General features: G+C 50.3%; 5 protein-coding genes across 5 annotated transcripts; 3 read left to right on the top strand and 2 right to left on the bottom strand.

Moving 5' to 3' along the window:
* Positions 1-478: 478 nt before the first annotated feature.
* N7446_006057 (Spg1/Tem1 GTP-binding protein) lies at positions 479-2,430 on the bottom strand. The gene is made up of 5 exons (XM_058514805.1): positions 2,203-2,430; positions 1,496-2,138; positions 1,154-1,446; positions 1,030-1,104; positions 479-963 (listed from the first exon to the last, which is right to left on the bottom strand). Exons 2-5 carry the CDS (start codon positions 2,091-2,093, stop codon positions 865-867), a joined length of 1,065 nt encoding a protein of 354 aa, XP_058371983.1. The 5' UTR covers positions 2,094-2,138; positions 2,203-2,430; the 3' UTR covers positions 479-864.
* A 189-nt stretch (positions 2,431-2,619) lies between these two features.
* N7446_006056 (ribosome biosynthesis protein RRB1) lies at positions 2,620-4,219 on the top strand (the record flags this gene model as incomplete). The annotated part of the gene is made up of 3 exons (XM_058514804.1): positions 2,620-2,812; positions 2,884-4,144; positions 4,195-4,219. The coding sequence occupies 3 exons, from the start codon at positions 2,620-2,622 to the stop codon at positions 4,217-4,219; spliced, it is 1,479 nt and encodes a 492-aa protein (XP_058371982.1).
* Positions 4,220-8,472: 4,253 nt separating this feature from the next.
* Positions 8,473-9,006, bottom strand: N7446_006055 (uncharacterized protein; the record flags this gene model as incomplete). Its single annotated transcript, XM_058514803.1, has 1 exon — positions 8,473-9,006. One exon carries the CDS (start codon positions 9,004-9,006, stop codon positions 8,473-8,475), a length of 534 nt encoding a protein of 177 aa, XP_058371981.1.
* A 520-nt stretch (positions 9,007-9,526) lies between these two features.
* On the top strand, positions 9,527-13,973 carry amdX (putative C2H2 transcription factor (AmdX)). The gene is made up of 5 exons (XM_058514802.1): positions 9,527-9,812; positions 9,888-10,005; positions 10,117-10,342; positions 10,395-13,724; positions 13,779-13,973. The coding sequence occupies exons 3-5, from the start codon at positions 10,252-10,254 to the stop codon at positions 13,862-13,864; spliced, it is 3,507 nt and encodes a 1,168-aa protein (XP_058371980.1). The 5' UTR covers positions 9,527-9,812; positions 9,888-10,005; positions 10,117-10,251; the 3' UTR covers positions 13,865-13,973.
* A 1,186-nt stretch (positions 13,974-15,159) lies between these two features.
* On the top strand, positions 15,160-17,337 carry N7446_006053 (uncharacterized protein; the record flags this gene model as incomplete). The annotated part of the gene is made up of 1 exon (XM_058514801.1): positions 15,160-17,337. One exon carries the CDS (start codon positions 15,160-15,162, stop codon positions 17,335-17,337), a length of 2,178 nt encoding a protein of 725 aa, XP_058371979.1.
* Positions 17,338-17,569: the final 232 nt, after the last annotated feature.

Here is a 17,569-nt window from a genome sequence, read left to right as displayed (position 1 = left end):
AGCCTTGTGCTTGAAACCAGCACAGAGTCACAGACGTGAGGGTACTGTGTATAATAAGGGAGACCAAACCCCCAGAGGCAGTCGAGGTCTGAATAGAGAGAAAGGGAAAAAAGATGAGGCTCCAAGAGGGGTTCCCCAATTGGGGGCCAGACCCCGTTTCATGTACCATGGGTCGAAATCTATGAGTTACGCCTCTCTTTACTTCTCGTCAAACGGATGTTGTTCTAAATTTGGGTATCATCTTAATTATCCCAGTTGTGGCAATGGCTGAGAATGTACTCCTTGGCTGGTTTGAAATACCTGTTCTCCCATAACCCGGAGAACTATACAGGTGTGCAGGTCAAGAGAAGTACAAGCTAATAAGATCAGATAGCTAGTGCCTATCTAGCAAAATGCAGTGTAGACATTCGGCAATGCGCAACTAGAGAGCCATACGAGTTTCACAAGGAAAGACAGGATCAGGGAGACATATTGCTAAGAATTCACAATGAAGTTTGAGTTGTATTTCCAGAACATCGCCCATCACTCGACTCCCAAACGCCTCAAGGCGGTGAAGCCTCCCAGATGGGATCATAGAACAAAAGAAAACTAGGTACTTGTAGCGATGCATGGTAAAAGATGCACCTAAGAAAAAGACAAGGAAAACAGGGGTAGAAGCAACCGTCATCAAGTGAACCTCGAGGTTGTTGACTGATAGTATGGATCTGCGCACAAATCGAGGCAGTGATGAGCACATAAAAAAAGGTCAAGTACATCATTGGAGAAGAGAAAAAGGATTCACAAAGTGGTAGAGCCGTGAGGTTAGAGGGCCAGCGTCGATCATCAACAGCGTCACAATGTACATAATCGTTAGGCGGACAGTGCTTACACGTTCTTGTACAGAAGTAAAGGCTCGCCAACGTTCTCGATCTCTGGGATGGTGCATTTCAGATCGAATGCTTTGGCCAGAACGATTTTGAAGATCTGTGGGGAATTAGCAAATGTGCCCTATCAAGCGAGTAGTTTGAGCCGCATGTTCTGGGCACATACCTTTTGTACGTTGATACTGTGGCTGGTGCTGCTAAAGATGAGACTGGCCTTCATGGCCTTCGCAAAGCGTTTGGCCTGAGTACGTGTTAGATTTTGCAGATTCCGGGGCAGGGAGGCCACATACCTGAATCGAGATCTCCTCTTGATCCTCGCGCGGGAAATTAACAAAGTGATCGTATTTGGTGCCAACTAGGAATGGGATGGCAGTCTTATTAAATCCACGTCCTTGGCGATACCATTCCTTGATAGAGTTCAAGGTGCTCTTGCGAGTGAGATCGAACATGAACAGAATCGCAACGGCATCATTGCAGACCAGCGGCAGCATATTAACAAACTCACGCTGGCCACCAAGGTCCCAAATCGAAAAGGTAATTTCTGTGTTTCGAATGGAGATGGTCTTTTCCATAAAGTTGACACCTGGCTGATTGTTAGAAGGGTGAGGCTTGACCGGACGTAATTCACATACCCAATGTCTGGATGTAATCTTCATCCCAGCTTCCCTCAACATATTTAACCATCAAACTGGTCTTTCCAATCTGGGCATCACCCACCATGCCAACCTTAATCACCACACTATTCTTCGAAGCCTGCGAGCCTTGTCCCTGTCGCTGAACTTCTTGCTGTTGCGGCTGGGAAACACCAGGGCGCTCGGTACCACTGGAGAATCCAGAACCAGGTCTGGAGTTTGGCACAGGGAGTTGGTGGCTGAGAGAGGGGGATGAATTCTGGCGAGTGGACTGATCCGTGTCCTGAGCGGGATATTCGGGGGCGGAGTGATGGAAGTCCGCGGATCGGGAGTGGTAGTGAGCCTTAGAGTCGCTGTTGTAGCCATTGTTGATAGCGGCGCGAGCAGTGTGATCAGAGGCGGGCTCTTCAATGTTGACGCTGACGGGTGCGTGCTGTTCCAGAGGTTGCTCGGATGAAGCCTCCTGTTCCTGGACTGCTTCCTGGATGTGCTCCTGAGCCAGTGGTGTGTGATCCTCGGGGGCGACGTGCTCGGGGTCCGCAACGGCGGCCTCGGGAGCAACAGGAGCCTCTAAGGTGTGCTGCTGAGGGAACTCCATATTGGCGCTTACGATCTGTATCAGAGTCGACTTGAGAGGTGTAACCTGTGGGACGCGCCCTGATTGTCAGCACGAGTAAGACGAAGTCCTAGGAGCCAGGGCGACTTACCGACCCAAAGTGCTGAAATTCCAGCCCAATCTAGCAGAATTGCATACGCAGCAGTATGTGCAAGGGATTGCGTCGAGAAAATTGAGGCAGAAAGATGTGTTGATGTCGGGAGGTGGAGTTGTCCCTGAAAGTAAACAATCCGGAGTTAAGACGAGGGGCCACGAGAGAAGGAGGGAAGGTGGCTGAAATGAGGCCAACAAACAATCAGACCGGAAACGAATCTCAAATGGCCAATATCTAACGTCCAAATCGTCCAGGGCCAAACACCCTCAGCTCAAGGCGGGCACTGGGATCTGGCGCTAGTCCGCGATAGGTTTAGCGCCACCTTTCTTGCCAAAATCCACGGGAAAAAAAGTTCTTATCGCACACCCCTCTACTCTACACTTCTCTCTTCTCTGTTGTTTTTGCGGGTTCAAGATGTCTAAGAGAAGTGCTGAGGCCGATGAGCAGACTGCTCTCAAGGCCGGTGAGCGGCCAATTGCAGAGGTCCCCATGGACGAAGCGGGGGAGTTCGAGGACGAGTTCGAGGACGAGTTCGAGAGTGAGGACGAGATCCTAGAGGCTGGAGTCGATGGTCGCCCAGATGCTGAGCGCGAAGAAGAAGAAAAGGGTTCGCATTGTCCTTATGTTATCTAAGGTACCTTAGGAGTGTGGCTTAACTGACTTTTCACCGTTTTATAGAAGCTATGGATATGGACAAGGAAACCTTCATTCCTGGACGGACAAAACTGGCACCTGGCGAGACGCTATCCCCCGATCCTTCTACCTACGACATGCTTCACACACTCAGCACGCCCTGGCCTTGTCTTTCCTTCGACATTGTCCGTGACACACTCGGTGACAACCGCAAGACGTACCCCGCCACTGTCTACGCTGTCACCGGTACACAAGCAGAGGGAGCCAAACAGAAGGATAATGAGCTGATGGTCCTCAAGATGAGTGGTCTCAGCAAGATGGAGAAGGAGGGTGAAGATTCAGAAAGCGACTCGGACGACGACGACATGGGAGAGCCTATCCTCGAGCACAAGTCGATTCCTTTGGGCTCAACTACCAACCGCATTCGCACCCACCAAACACCCTCTCAGTCCGGAGACTACTCCAAGCCTCCACAGACCTTGACCGCGACCATGCTGGAGAACTCCCAGGTGGTTATCCACGACGTTACCGCCCACCTTTCCAGCTTCGATGTCCCCGGCACTGTCCTTCCTCCTTCAGCTTCCAAGCCTCTCTCCACCCTGCGCATGCACAAGACCGAGGGTTATGCGCTTGACTGGTCCCCTCTCCAGCCTCTCGGAAAGCTGTTGACCGGTGACAACGACGGATTGATTTACGCCACTACCCGCACCGAGGGCGGCGGCTGGGTCACCGACACCCGCCCATTCACCGGCCACGCTTCCTCAATTGAAGAACTGCAGTGGTCTCCGAACGAACGCAACGTTTTCGCATCTGCCAGTAGCGACGGCAGTGTCAAGGTTTGGGATGTGCGATCCAAGTCGCGTAAGCCCGCTGTGGACGTTCAGGTGTCCAACACCGATGTCAACGTCATGACCTGGTCTAACCAGACCGCTCACCTTTTGGCAACCGGTGCTGATGATGGACAGTGGGCTGTTTGGGACTTGCGTCACTGGAAGCCCAATGCCGCGGCGCCCTCTGCCCAGATTACCTCCACCCCCGTTGCATCATTCGATTTCCACAAGGAGCCTATCACCAGTATCGAATGGCACCCCTCAGACGACAGTGTGGTGGCCGTTGGCTCGGCCGACAACACTGTCACCCTTTGGGATCTGGCTGTCGAGCTAGACGACGAGGAGAGCCGCGCGGCCAATATGGCTGACATTCCTTCGCAGCTTCTGTTCGTGCATTATATGGAATCTGTCAAGGAGGTCCACTGGCAGGCACAGATGCCCGGTACGCTTATGGCGACCGGTAGCAATGGATTCAGGTATGTGCAACTGGCACAATGTCTTTCAAACAATACTAACTCATTTATAGTGTTTTCAAGACCATCAGTGTCTAGACGACGAAATGTATCTACGCTCCGACCGACTCGGGAATTTCATGTGCCATGTCTTGCTCATATACCATTCGAATTCTGTGGATTTTTTGCTCATTACGCCCGGAGTTGGACCCTTGAGATGGTAAGGGTGACGAAAAAGATGTCTATAGTTTGGCATAACATAAAGTAAATAGAGATTTTCCATTCATCTATGATTCTGTATGTAAAACGGTCATCTCGACTTATAATATCCGTCTAGCTTCCAGCGTGAATCTCTATGAGCGCTTTCTCCAGTGCTCCCATAGCTCAGCGGAATTATCTCCACAATTCCGCCTCAGCCGAGGCCAGAGCTATCGGTTATGGAGGGGCAATTTCCTGCAATGCAAAACATACTTAGCATGTCCAGTTCACGACCAGTCCACCTGGACAGTAACGGACTTCTTTCCATAACCACTACTTCCACACCGATACACTATTCCACACAGGTGCACTTACACACTTTACCAAGTCAGAGCGTGTAAAGACGCCCGGAAAAGGGACTGATGTACACAGTACCGGGCGTTAACAGGGATATATGCAGCTAAGTTAGTTCAGAGTCACTATGGCCACAGAATGGACCGTGCTAGATCTGCGCCATTAATCTACAATACTGTCGACAGTAACTGCGCTCGGCGCGAGTTTGGGGCCGAGTCGGGTGCGACCGTTGCTGGCTGGCCAGTCGGTTCAATGATCCTTTGGTGGATGGGGGCGGGTGATTGTTTTATCTTTCTAGTATTACAGTAGTTCAGTTATTAGTAGTTCAGTTATTAGTAGTTCAGTTATTAGTAGTTCAGTTATTACTGTAGTTCAGTTACATGTAGCATATTACTGTCAACTCGACTCGATTCCGATTTAGAAACCAATGATGTACGTATGTATGCATTTGCTTCGAGGATGGATTCGTTGGCGGTTGAGAGTCGATCATGGAAGATCGACCTTGGCGGCGACTTTTGTATGGAGGTTCAGGCTGTGCATCGCGGCGATGCGAGAGCTTGGAAGGATTTGATTTGATCGTTTGGTGTCAGTGCGAGCCTTGCGCATTGGTGCATGTACATGTGTTACATGTAAGGCTGTAATGCCAGTTCAGTATCAAGGACTTATAATTTGCATTTAGATTGGATAGAGGGCGTGAAGAGTGGGTGTAACGGCCCAGGTATGACATGCATGTTCCGATGGATACTTGCTTGAGCGCATTTTTATGTCTGACAGGGTACTGTTGTGCTTGTGTTGCTGGGAGACAGCAGTAGAATATAGAGAATAGAGACAATAGGAAAGAAATGAATCCATGCTGGATTGTATTGTACATTGCTAACCTACTGCATACTTACGCCATACCTTAAGCGGCACTTTGTGTATCCAGTAAGCTGGTGGCGTGGGTATATTGTCCCAAATGGAGTGTGCAGTGTTGTGCCGCATACCACTGTGCTCATACGCAAGGCACAACGTACTGTAACCCTTAAAAAGACAAATACAAAAACCACACGATCTGATCTACGCCGGCGAAGTCTGCTCCTATCCAATCCCAAGATGTACATGTACATCCACTCCTTCTAATGTTAGAGGAAAATGTACGTCCGCTACTTCCAGTCCATACATAAGTTACCATGATAATACAGCTAATGCACTCTTGAGCCCAGCCCCGTCAATCACATCAGATCTAACTACTCTCGCGCATGTTCTGTGGATTTCACAGAACCGAAACAGGGCTAAAATAGCTCCCTTTTTGTGTCGGCTTTTCTCCGGGGCTTCTGATATCACTGTCCAATTATCATACTATAGTACAGCTATGGCGTATTGTAACTTACACCAGCCTCTCGGGAAATGTCGCAATTCATGTCCCGTTATCATCAAGCGCCGACTTATTTCGATAATTTGTTTATTCGATGATTAGAGTCGCATATCCGCAGATTCCTGCCGAACACTAATTATATCTTCGGTACATTGGATGTTTAGCGCTGGATCATCCCGTCTTCGCGCCACTGGGTTACAGTACTTCCACGATGTTCCCGTGGACTGTTCCTACAGGTTCCTGGGTACATGTAGGCCCGAACACACAGCAGCCTTGCAATTGGCAGCATTTCACCCTGTCCGATCCGACCATATGCCCACTCTAAACTTTGATCGTCCACGCAGGGACTCGATTGTCCAGTTAGGTATGTTTTGGCGCCTGTGCGGACTTTGCTTTCCGACGCATACTGCACAATCTAATGTTGCATTCGATGTCGCCTGATTATTTCGCTCTACTCGGCAAAGTCGATAACTAGATTATAAATCAATAGGTCTAATTATTCACAGTCATCATTAACTTTATCTACAGACATAAGTTAGCGACGATAGCTAGTCCATGTACTTATCACCTCATACTTATCCGCCTGCGGCCGAGTCCGACAGAATTTCCACTCCCAACTTATCTGCTGTCTGATTCCGCGTTTCAGCTTGACATCTGGTTGGACGATCCAGCGCCATTTACATTGTAGTGTCGGAATATCATCTCACGATTTCCCGGTACTGTATAGTATTACAGTATAATATTCTTGTTCCATTTTCCGTCTTACAGTACCTCGTCTCGGCCACTCGGCGCTGATCATCCGTGGCTGTCACCCTACTGTCTGCCTCCTGCAGAAGCAGTCTTACAATAATCTAATCATCCCATGTATCATTACTGCCATGACGACGGTGGATGCAACACAATATATTGTATTGGCTGTCTAAATGAATTAGTGCCTTTCTCTCTTTGATCCCCTGCCGAATGCCGCGTTGTCTCGTTGATCGTTGAGGTCATCTATGGATCCTGGTACATATACCCACGCCGTCCTTGTCATCCATGTGGACCTGAATGACGCACAGGGAGAGAAAGTCAGAGCCAGAGCCGCAGGGTATGGCCCTGAGTATAGGTATTCATCGCGAATGAAATGTACTGGGCTACATATCCCATACGAGGAAACCCTGACTTCGCGTTATAGTAGACCGTTCCATGTACTAAGTAACTTACTCCTAGTTACCGTGCGGATCGGGCCATAGTCAAGGGCCACCCGCAGACCAGGGACCGGATATGGAGCACTATACTATACATACTACTAGTCTGTAGTGATGCATCAATATCCCTACCAGATGTGATCCTCGAAATGGAAAGGCTTTCTTCACAAATACCGGTCGGATATCCGGATAAACATACCACCCCCCAGCACTGGCCACTTCGGAGAATTTCTGGCATTACCCCTGCCTGATACTGTAGATTTATATTACTTTACTATACTAACTTACGCCTAGGTACTATTTACTGGTTACTAGTTACCCATGGTATCGTCTAGCCATGTCAGTGTTTCATGGCTTGTAATCTAACATTACCCATCTCTCTATGTATGCAGTCCTCCATCCAGCGTCTGCAAAGTGAGATCCAACGCCGAGACTAGACTATCATCGCTATAGTAGTAACCTCCCATCCCTGGATATTGGTTGCACGGATGATACACGAACGAGAAATCATCCGCGAAGCGCGGTTACGCAGTAACGTTTTTGACGACTCGGCGCTCTGTTGACTAGCGCTAGTTTCAGGGATGTCCCAGTGGCATTCCCTTTTGGGGATGGGTTAATCACCTGGAGGTGGTTAGTGTACTTGGTGTACTCTGTACGGTGCTGCATAATGTCGGCAACGTCTCTTGTTCCTGTTGCTGTAAACTGTAATGGGAGGTCGGCATTGTGTCCGAGCTTGTTGTTTCTTCATGCTCTTGGACCTGCATTTGGGGATTGGTCTGGGGAAGGCCAGGGCGCTTTTGGTTTGGCTTTTAGTGTGGGCGGATTTGAACTAAATGTTTTGGTAGGAATCACTGTCGACTGGAACTGTCTTGCTTTGCGTGATATTGAACGGTGTTTAGGAATAGCGTTGAACGATGCTTCAAAAATCCGGCCAAGACATGTCTTGTTTAGTTGCCTGAACACCGGTGTTGGGGTGGATTGAACGATAGCCCGCCGGTGATCTTGGTCTTGGTGTGGTATATAGGTATATTGGTACGGTATATTGTGGCTGAAGGTGTAGGTAGTCAATTGACATATTACAAACAGGCACCTCATGTTGAAGCAGCTTATTTCCCCCTAAGCATAATGTATGTGCCACCCGATGATCAACCCAAGTAGAGTGGCTGATCCTCGCAGCGTTTCATTTGTCGCTCGACCATCCTTGACTCATCTCGGGTCACCTGCAGCCCTCTTAGATTCGCTCTAGTGTCCTAGTTCGACTAGCGCCGTTGTCGAGTCTGGGGGAATTCTGCAAACGAGATGTCCGTGCGACTGAAACGGACAATAGCCTCGGAAGAGAAACATCCCCACGGAAAATAAAATTGGGACCACTCTGGGCACCCTGGGGCGCATTCGGACAGCCCGGACGAAGAAACGTTTGTCCCATTGCCATTGCCGTGTGCCCACGGAGTCTCGGCGAGATTGATCCGCATTGTCAGACATGGATCGTCGTGGTAACCCCAGATCCGACGGTGGTCGGCTGGAAGTCCAATAGCTGGAGTGTACCCAAACTCAAAACGGCGTGGCGCAACGTGTGTGGTCGAACGGAAATGGCATTCTAGAAAGATATGCCAGATTCCGGGGTTGTCAACCCGAAAGTCTGGGGCAAAGAGAAAAAGGAATGTCCCAATTTCCACTTGTTGGGACGCCACTCTGGACGAAACGTGGCCTGCACTTAGGAACCGGAGGATATCCCTTACGGGCACGCCCACTTGACTGGACGGGATGGGGGGCAATCCCCCACACGAACCCATTTTTGACTTCCCCCACAAAAATGGCGCATGGTCCTGTCCTCTATGGAGCCGGCGACTCAGCCCCAGAAATGAGAAGTCCATGTAGTAAACCAATGAATATCAAACCAGGTCTGAGCTCGAATTGTTGTCACGAGGTCTGCTGACATATATGATTTCATACCACCGGGCATGTTACATGTACGGTTATTACCGGGCTGGTACTCGGGCCCGCTCCGATATCAGCCCATGTGTATTGTAATGCCATACAACCAAATGCACTATAGTCAGGATACTCAGGCCACATACTAGTCGTTACCAGGCAATGATAAACAGGCACTGCCCGTGCGTGTGTATAAGATTCACTCTACGCTGCATTCGGTATCACCCTAGGTAATCGTGGCCATCTCATTGGTCAATAACCCCGTGTCCTGGCCCCACTATGGTATCGGTACCGTCCCATGCGGCGTCTGGCCCATCGCCCTGAGGCCGTTGCCTCGCAGGTACCCCCGGTGTATCTCAGACAGTGGTATTGGGCTAGCATCGCCACTCGGACCTCCTGATGGGTACTTCCCCAGTACTTTCCCTTACTACTGCCCACTTACCAGGTACCTACTCTACAGCTTCGGAGGCAATCTCGCAACTCTCTCTCCTTCATCCTTCCTCATCTTTACTTTCCATCGTCTCTCGTCTGTCGTCGTTGCTGGCTTATCATTGTCTATCAGTCCTGTTATCTCCGGCTTAACCCAACAACGGCAGGCTGTAACAATTCCCTCAATGGATGCGCGAGTTTGATCGTTCCAGATTCACTCTAACTGAGACGACTTGATGTGAGTGATCTATTCGGGCTCTGCTGCTGCGCAACTATCAGCCTGGACTGGTTCGCTGATGCGTCCGACCTCAAGACGTCAACGCTAGCCTCCATCCCGCGATACCGGCCGCAGGTCCTCTTATCCTGTCAAGATACCCTCGGACAAGGAATACGATAGACCTGTAAATTTGCTTCTTCTGCTTCTTTAATTGGTGAGTTCCGTTCAGCAAAGGTTCATCATAACCACGCTCGGTACCTTGGCTGTGATAACACCTTCGACGCATCATACGAGACACATGCTGACTTGATGTCATTTGGCACAGATTCACTTCATTGTATAAACTGGCCCGCCACGTACGCGACCTCTACGATACCCGACATCTCTTTTTAGCAATTCCCACCGCAATTCTCTCACTAGTCAGTCATTCTGGTTTGTGAGGAGCTTCGGAAATCCTATAATGCTATTGGATGCTATGGTCGGACAAGCAGACCATAGTCCCAAAGTGGCCGATCTCGCCAGTATCAACGAAATTCCGGGAAATATGCCTGGTGAGTGAGGCTGAGACCTTTTCCCGCATGGAATTCTTACTCGTATCTGTAGCTCCGAAGGACTCAAAGAAGGAGGTCAACGGTCAAACGGCCAATGGCATTCCACCCCCCAAAACAGACAAGCCGAGGCCCCACGTCTGCACCACCTGCGGTCGCTCGTTTGCGCGACTGGAGCATCTCAAGCGCCACGAGCGCTCGCACACCAAGGAGAAGCCGTTCGAGTGTCCAGACTGCGCAAGATGCTTTGCCCGCCGCGATCTCCTCCTGCGACACCAGCAGAAGTTGCACATGACCACCACGCCGTCGTCTCGTCCCAGAAATGGTCGTCGCGAGAGCACAGGTGCTGCGCCCGGTGCCAACCGAGTTCGCAAAAATTCAATTGCCAATAACTCATCCGCCTCCATGCGCCCGCGGGCCAACACCATAAGTCACATTGATGGGGCAGCATTAGGTATTCCCGGTGCTGGTAACCCGTCATCCGCACCCCAATCAGGCCACTCTTATCACCCCAGCCTCAGTTCTTCAATTGGCTCAAGCATGGATTATAGGGGATTCAGCTCTGGACACCCTCCAGTGAACGGCCTCTCCAAGATCGAGACTTCCGGGCTTCCCATGGACATGTCTGGTACCCTTCGGACTGCTCCGGTATACGGAAGCTTCGACGCGGGCATCGATGGTATGCTCATGGGTCATGGTAGCACCATCAACCCAGCACAATTACATTTCGCAGGCTCCCCACATGGTTTCAATGATTCCCCCTCATCTCCCTTTGGTCACTATGCCAACGGTATGCATGCTCCGGCGGACAACATGATGGACGAGGAGATGAACTTTGACTGGATGAACGGGTTTGACGCGGGAATGGTGATGGGCAATGGTAATGACTCGGTCATCGACGAGTCCTCGCCATCAGCCATGAGCACGGGTAGCCAGAGCGGAATCAGCGAGGCCATGCTCGATGGCCCGAACCGCATTCCCATCTCGAATGGCTGGCACAATCCGTTCCCCGCGCACGCCAACCAGTTCGCCCTCGATTTTTCTCCGACAACGTTGAACGAATTAGGGATCCCACCAGAGACCATATCACCCAAGTCTTTATTGGCCCAGAATCCTTTTGCTGAGACGTATGCCACCCCTCCATCTATGACCTCGGTCGGCCAACCCATCGTTGGTGGACATTCGCAGAGTATGTTTCCATCCTCTCTGGCAACAAACGGAGAATCTCCTAATCCTCTCAACGTTCCTTTCCCGAATAGTGCCCTTCGAAATCAACATTCCCCAGTCTCAACGGATACATTTACAGACTCCACACGACAGGCTCTATTAGCGAGCATGTCGACCCCCAATGGCTTCAATCATCGCAAGTATTCCCAGCCCGCATCTGGTCTTCTAAACAGTCGCGAGCTGTTTCGCTCCTCGACTGGCTTCAACACTTCCGGTCAACTACCCAGCACCTCCGACTTGCAACGCTACATCTCGGCCTACATAACCTATTTCCATCCCCACATCCCGTTTCTCCATATCCCGACCCTGAACTTCCAAGCTCCCGAGTATACGAACAACCTACGCACGCCGAGTGGACATCTTAACCTCAGCTCAACCGGCGTCGCGGGAGGCGGAGGCTGCCTAATTCTCTCTATGGCTGCCATTGGTGCCTTGTATGAATATGACACCGCTGCCTCCAAGGATCTCTTTGAAGCCGCGAAAAAGATGATCCAGTTGTATCTCGAAGAACGGCGAAAGGCCGACATGTCTGCAGCACTCAATCGGTCGAATTCCTCGCGCGATAACTCGGTTCACAACACTCCTCTCTGGCTGGTCCAAGCCATGCTCTTGAATGTTATTTACGGCCACACTTGTGGCGATAAGACGTCTGCAGACATTGCTAGTACGCATTGTGCTGCATTGGTCAGCCTCGCACGTGCAGCCGAGTTGACGCATCACCTGGATCCTAAGAATTTGCCGCAAGATCATCTCAGTGCGCCAACAAGCGGAAGCGATTCTCGGAATGACTCGGACAACTGGATGTCTCCCTCGTTCAATCAACCGAAAGAGCGAAGAGACTGGCTGAACTGGAAGGTCGTTGAGGAACGCAAGCGTACCCTTTATGCCATCTTCGTTCTTTCCAGCTTCCTCGTCTCTGCCTATAACCATGCCCCTGCACTCACCAACTCAGAAATTCGCCTTGATCTCCCTTGCGAAGAAGACATATGGGCGGCCGAGTCACCCCAGGCGTGGAAAAAGATGGGCGGTCAAACTGCATCACAGAAGACATCGTCGTTCTCGGCTGCTCTGACATCTCTCCTGACTGCCAGTCAAAGGGAACAGAGTCAGTCATCAAATCTGTTCTTCGGTGGTCAAGACGATCTGTCCAATTCCGAAAACCGACCAAGTACCTTTGGTTGTCTGGTGCTTATCTATTCTCTACATAACTACATCTGGGAAACTCGCCAAAGACACATGGGCCGACAATGGACCGCCCAGGAGACGGATGCTATGCAAGCACATATCGAGCCAGCTCTACGGGCTTGGCAAGCAGCATGGGCCAGTAACCCAGTGCACAGCCTCGAGCGCCCGAATCCCTTCGGTGCCGGGCCACTATCCGCCGATAGCATCCCTCTCCTGGACCTAGCCTATGTGCGCTTATTCGTGAACCTAGGCCGATGCAAAGAAGCATTCTGGCAGCGAGATTGGAACGGCATGGCCGATGAACTTGCACGTGGCACTGAGATCTTTCAACACCCAGACGCAACAATGAATGATGTCGTCGACCCATCTCTCACAGCCCACATCGATACCCGACGAGACTCAATTGCCGATCTCGGCGTCTCCGACCTAGCCATCTCCAATACCCCAACGCAAGACCAACCACTGCAGTCATTACAGAACATGTACAAAACCGGCCAAACAAAGCGAGAAAAGCACCTGCGCAAAGCAGCATTCTACGCTGCGGATTCAATATCAATGTCCGACCGTCTAGGGAATACCTTTGCCGAGTTCTCGTCGAGAGAGCTCCCCATCCAGTGCGCCATGTGTGCCTTTGATTGCGCACAGGTACTGGCAGAGTGGATCACAACCGTTCAAGAACGTGTCGGTCCATACCTCGGTATCCTAGGCCGCGATGATACAGATCTTACCCAAGTCCCGGGTGTCATGTTACTAGAAGACGAGGATTGCAAGCTGGTCGATAAGATCAAGGAGATTCTGAGCAGTATCGAGAACAAGATGCAGCGCCAGGTTCAAGGCAGCAATTCCATGTCTGCGTTGAGTGTTATGCAGCGCTTACCCAGTGCCGTGGAGGGGGATACGGTTGTAAGATATTGGTTGCGACGGCTAGTCTCTTGGATAGAGCTGCTGTCTGGCCAGGTGAGTTACCACATCAGTTCCATATCCACTCCACTATCTATCATCTAACTAACATGCTATCTCTGTTCAGTGACGAAATTAATGGCCCGCTCTCTGGAAGCCCAGGCCATGCGCATGAAGGAGCGTACCGAGCACTCCGTTCTGATGACCACTTAATGACCCGCCCTTGTTTGAATGTCCAATATCTTGATTTCGCCATTTATTTTCGATTATCTATTTTCTTACTTCCCATGTGTCAACTTGCTTTTGTTTTTTATCCCCTCCCTTTTTTTTTCTTATATTTGCGGCGTGTATCATGAATAAAGAATCAATGGCATCTTCTCACTAACGCTTCATCGATTGAAATGCGTACTTCCCTTCGACCTTCAGTCTTGCATATCCACGTGCTGCGTACTGTAGGACCGCTTTGGCTTTGATACCCTGGTTTGAATCACATCCTATTGTATCTTAGATTAATTGGCTGCCGATGTCATGTCATGTCCATATCCATGCCATCATCTTGCATTATTTTCCCTTATCTTACTCCACGTGCACTCCTCTAATGCTTTCGCTTACAGTTAGAAGCCGGGATTGTTCATGATCTTTTTGGAAGACTCGGCTCAACTTCGATGCCTAGTCTTTGGTGCTTTTGGCAACTCGACGACATTCAACGCTTGGATTTACATACTGATATACACCGAGAGGGATCTTATCCATGTAGCGCTTCAATCCTGGTCGAAGTGATCTGAGTGTTTAGATAGAGTTATTGTTGACTGTGTTCGGAATTAACGTTGACGCTACTTACGAAGGAAGGCCTTGTTTCTCACTTTCTCACAACGCGATGCTATGATGCGATACGGTGATTGAAACTTCTAGTGTGCAACCTCTTATATCACCTCTATTATGCCTCTTCCTATTTTGCTGGTGTTTGATTATGCTGAACTTACTTCACCTGTTACTTCACGTAAATATAATTTACTTTATACGGGTATGTCCGTATTGTGTACATCTGTATTTGAAGTGTGCCCTAGTCGCTTTGATAGATCACAAATGCTGTTCGTATGGCCCTCCTTCTCAGGCCCAATCACCTGAACTGAATTTCAGATTCAAGGCTATTATTTAGAACTACCCAGATTCACGATCTGCATACTATCTACCCGGTTGTCTCATCATAGAATAGCAAAACACGGAGGATAAAGGATAGAATTGGCCTTGGTCTGCTGAGATAACCATATCTGACGTAATATTTCCCCTCCGTTGCTAGGCCATCAACACTCCACACGCGTTAAGTGGTTTTTCGCGTTGCACCTCTTGTGGCAGACGCCTTTCTACCACATATCACATGGAAGGCCACCTATTGCGCAAGAAATGAATGAAGTCCCTCAAGGCACGCCCCGAGCCGTCTCATTGCAGTATCCGACTGCCGCGGCACCCAGAACAACCAAGTCCGCCGAGCTTCAAATCCAATCCCGATGCCCTATCCGCGGCCAGTCTCCCCGGTTTCTCTCGAAAAATGCCCACCGCCATTCGATATAGATCCCGACGATCTGCTCGGCTCAGACGATGAACTAGACGATGCTGGCCGAGATGCGAGGCGCCGAAGAGTTGAGAAATTGGCCGAGTCTTATCTTCAGGGGAAGCCGCTGTTTATTCTCTCCGCGTCGCTGAGAGGCCCTTTGGAGGATGGATGGGTTAATCCATGGCGGAAGAGTCGAGCGCGCGCTGGCAGCGCACCTGCTCCGAGGGCCTCGTTGAGCCGACCGACCTGCGTCCCGGAGAAGGTGGTGCAGGAGACTGACTTGCGCACTCGAAGGCATTCCGAGAGACTGCCAAGTGAGACGAGTCGCCCCGAGATCCCTGCCACGTCATGGAACTCGCCTGCTGGAAGCTCCATGCGAGTTGGGGAGCGCTCTTCGAATTCAAGATCAGGACGAACACACTCTGTGCCTATACAACGGCTACAGCACAGTGAACGGAGCGAGAGATTATCTCGTTCCCCAGTCAAAGTCAAGGAGCTACCCTCTTCGGCAGCGAATGAAGAATCGTTCGCTCCCTGTGGGACTGCAGACTGGTTGAAAAAGGATAGAAAGCGCATGAACTTTACCAAGTTTGACCCGCCGAGTTCTCCGACGATACCAGCTGCTTCTCGTCAATTGGAAAATAGAGCCCGTCGTCCTGCACCTCGCTCTGTTCAAGTGCAGGTACCGCAAACCCCGGCTTTTCCAACGAAATTCCGCCCTGTTGGGAAGGACACGGTGAAGCCAGCTGCTGTGGACTCTACTTCTACTTGTCATTCATCTCTTCATTCTTCCCGCTCCGCTGGCTCAACTGCGCGGCCTGTACCAACCGTTTCTAAGTCGTCGCCTTTCAATAGAAAGATCTCTCCGAGCAAGAACATCTCGCTGGACATGTCTCTTCGTGTTGTTTCCTCCTCCTCTCAGCTGCCACGGTTTGAATATCGCCCGTGGCTTCATGATAAATCTAACCAGCATGAACCGCCGAAATCACCTTCGGACGACGAAAGCATCCTACAGGAAGAGACTGTTTTGTATGACGACACGCCCGAAGACATTCCTCATGACATGCCTCGCAATTCTCCATCTACCAGTCCTACCAAAAAACAGGCAGGTATGATTATCTCCGAAGCACCACAATCTGAAGAAACAGAGGCTCACACTAAGGCCCCTGTTGTCGATAAAGCATTTCCAAAGAAAGATAAAACCCAAAAGACTTCGTCTAAGGACCTTAGGTTTGCAGATGAAGAAGATGCTGGCACTTCAACATACGAAATTACCGACCACTCTGTGCCTACTGAGCAGAATACCTGTGAGGATCTGCCTTCTGCACAGGCGGTACCAGCGCCGTTGGGGATCTCAGATCGTATGACATCCTTACACTCGACGCTCTTGCCAAAGGAACATAGCGAAATGGAAATGGACACCGATATCGACACGCAGCTTTCGACCCAGGCTGCGCTCCTGCATGCACAGAAGTCTTTCCAGGATGACCTGGAAAGCCCAACATACCACAAAGCAACACCAGCCCAAAAGCGCCGAGCAGGGAGCTCTCCAGACGGTGCCACCTACTCGGCCAATATTACCCCATTCTATCGAGCTATGAGCCCGCTCATACCTGACAAAACCCGGATGCAGGCAATGAGTACTCAATTCATGCTCGACGCAGCCACACCGTATACCTTCAGCACGGAGAAAAAGCCGCGTGCATCTCGGCCGGATTTCGGCGGAACACCCAGTACCAAGAAGAAAAAGACCGCCCATATCGCAGATGCCTTTCCTTCGCCTGGTAATGGCTCTCTCGGGCCCGATAATGATTACAATACTGCCCAATCAGGTCCAGCAGGAGGAAGCCAGCGACTAGCGAGCCAAGAATCGGATCGACCGCCTACTTTCCGATCCACTGCCCCGAACGCATCATTCCCAATTACCTTTACCGGGTCAACACCGCCAACAATACAAGATGGCCAAGGTGCCCAGCAGGGAGCGGAAACCTTCAACTTAAGCCAAGCCATTGCAGATGCTGGGAGCTGGCTCCAGCAAAGCTTTGATTTTGTGAAAGATACTGGGCGACCCAGTCAGAGTCTTACATCTGGAGGTCCTCAGCCTACTTTGAATATGGATATCTCTCGATGAGCCTGATTGGGGGCTGGTCTTTGTTTCCATGTTAATTCTTCACATTTGTTCCTTTCCATCTCCTGTTCCATCTTCATGTACAGCATGTTATGAGCTGCATTTTGTAGCGAAGGCGTTTTCCTTTTTAGGTCTTCATAGATTCTCTTGGCATATTTTCGGTATATTCGATAGAATCACATACTTTATTTGCTTGGTATACTGTTGGAACATTGTAGACAAGCAGACTTTTCTT

This window comes from Penicillium canescens (genome assembly GCF_028828765.1).
Source record: "Penicillium canescens strain IBT 15451 chromosome Unknown utg000004l_segment0_segment0, whole genome shotgun sequence".
Classification (NCBI taxonomy): Eukaryota; Fungi; Ascomycota; class Eurotiomycetes; order Eurotiales; family Aspergillaceae; genus Penicillium; species Penicillium canescens.
Note: the sequence above shows the minus strand (reverse complement) of the source record. Positions and strands in the feature narration are given on the sequence as shown.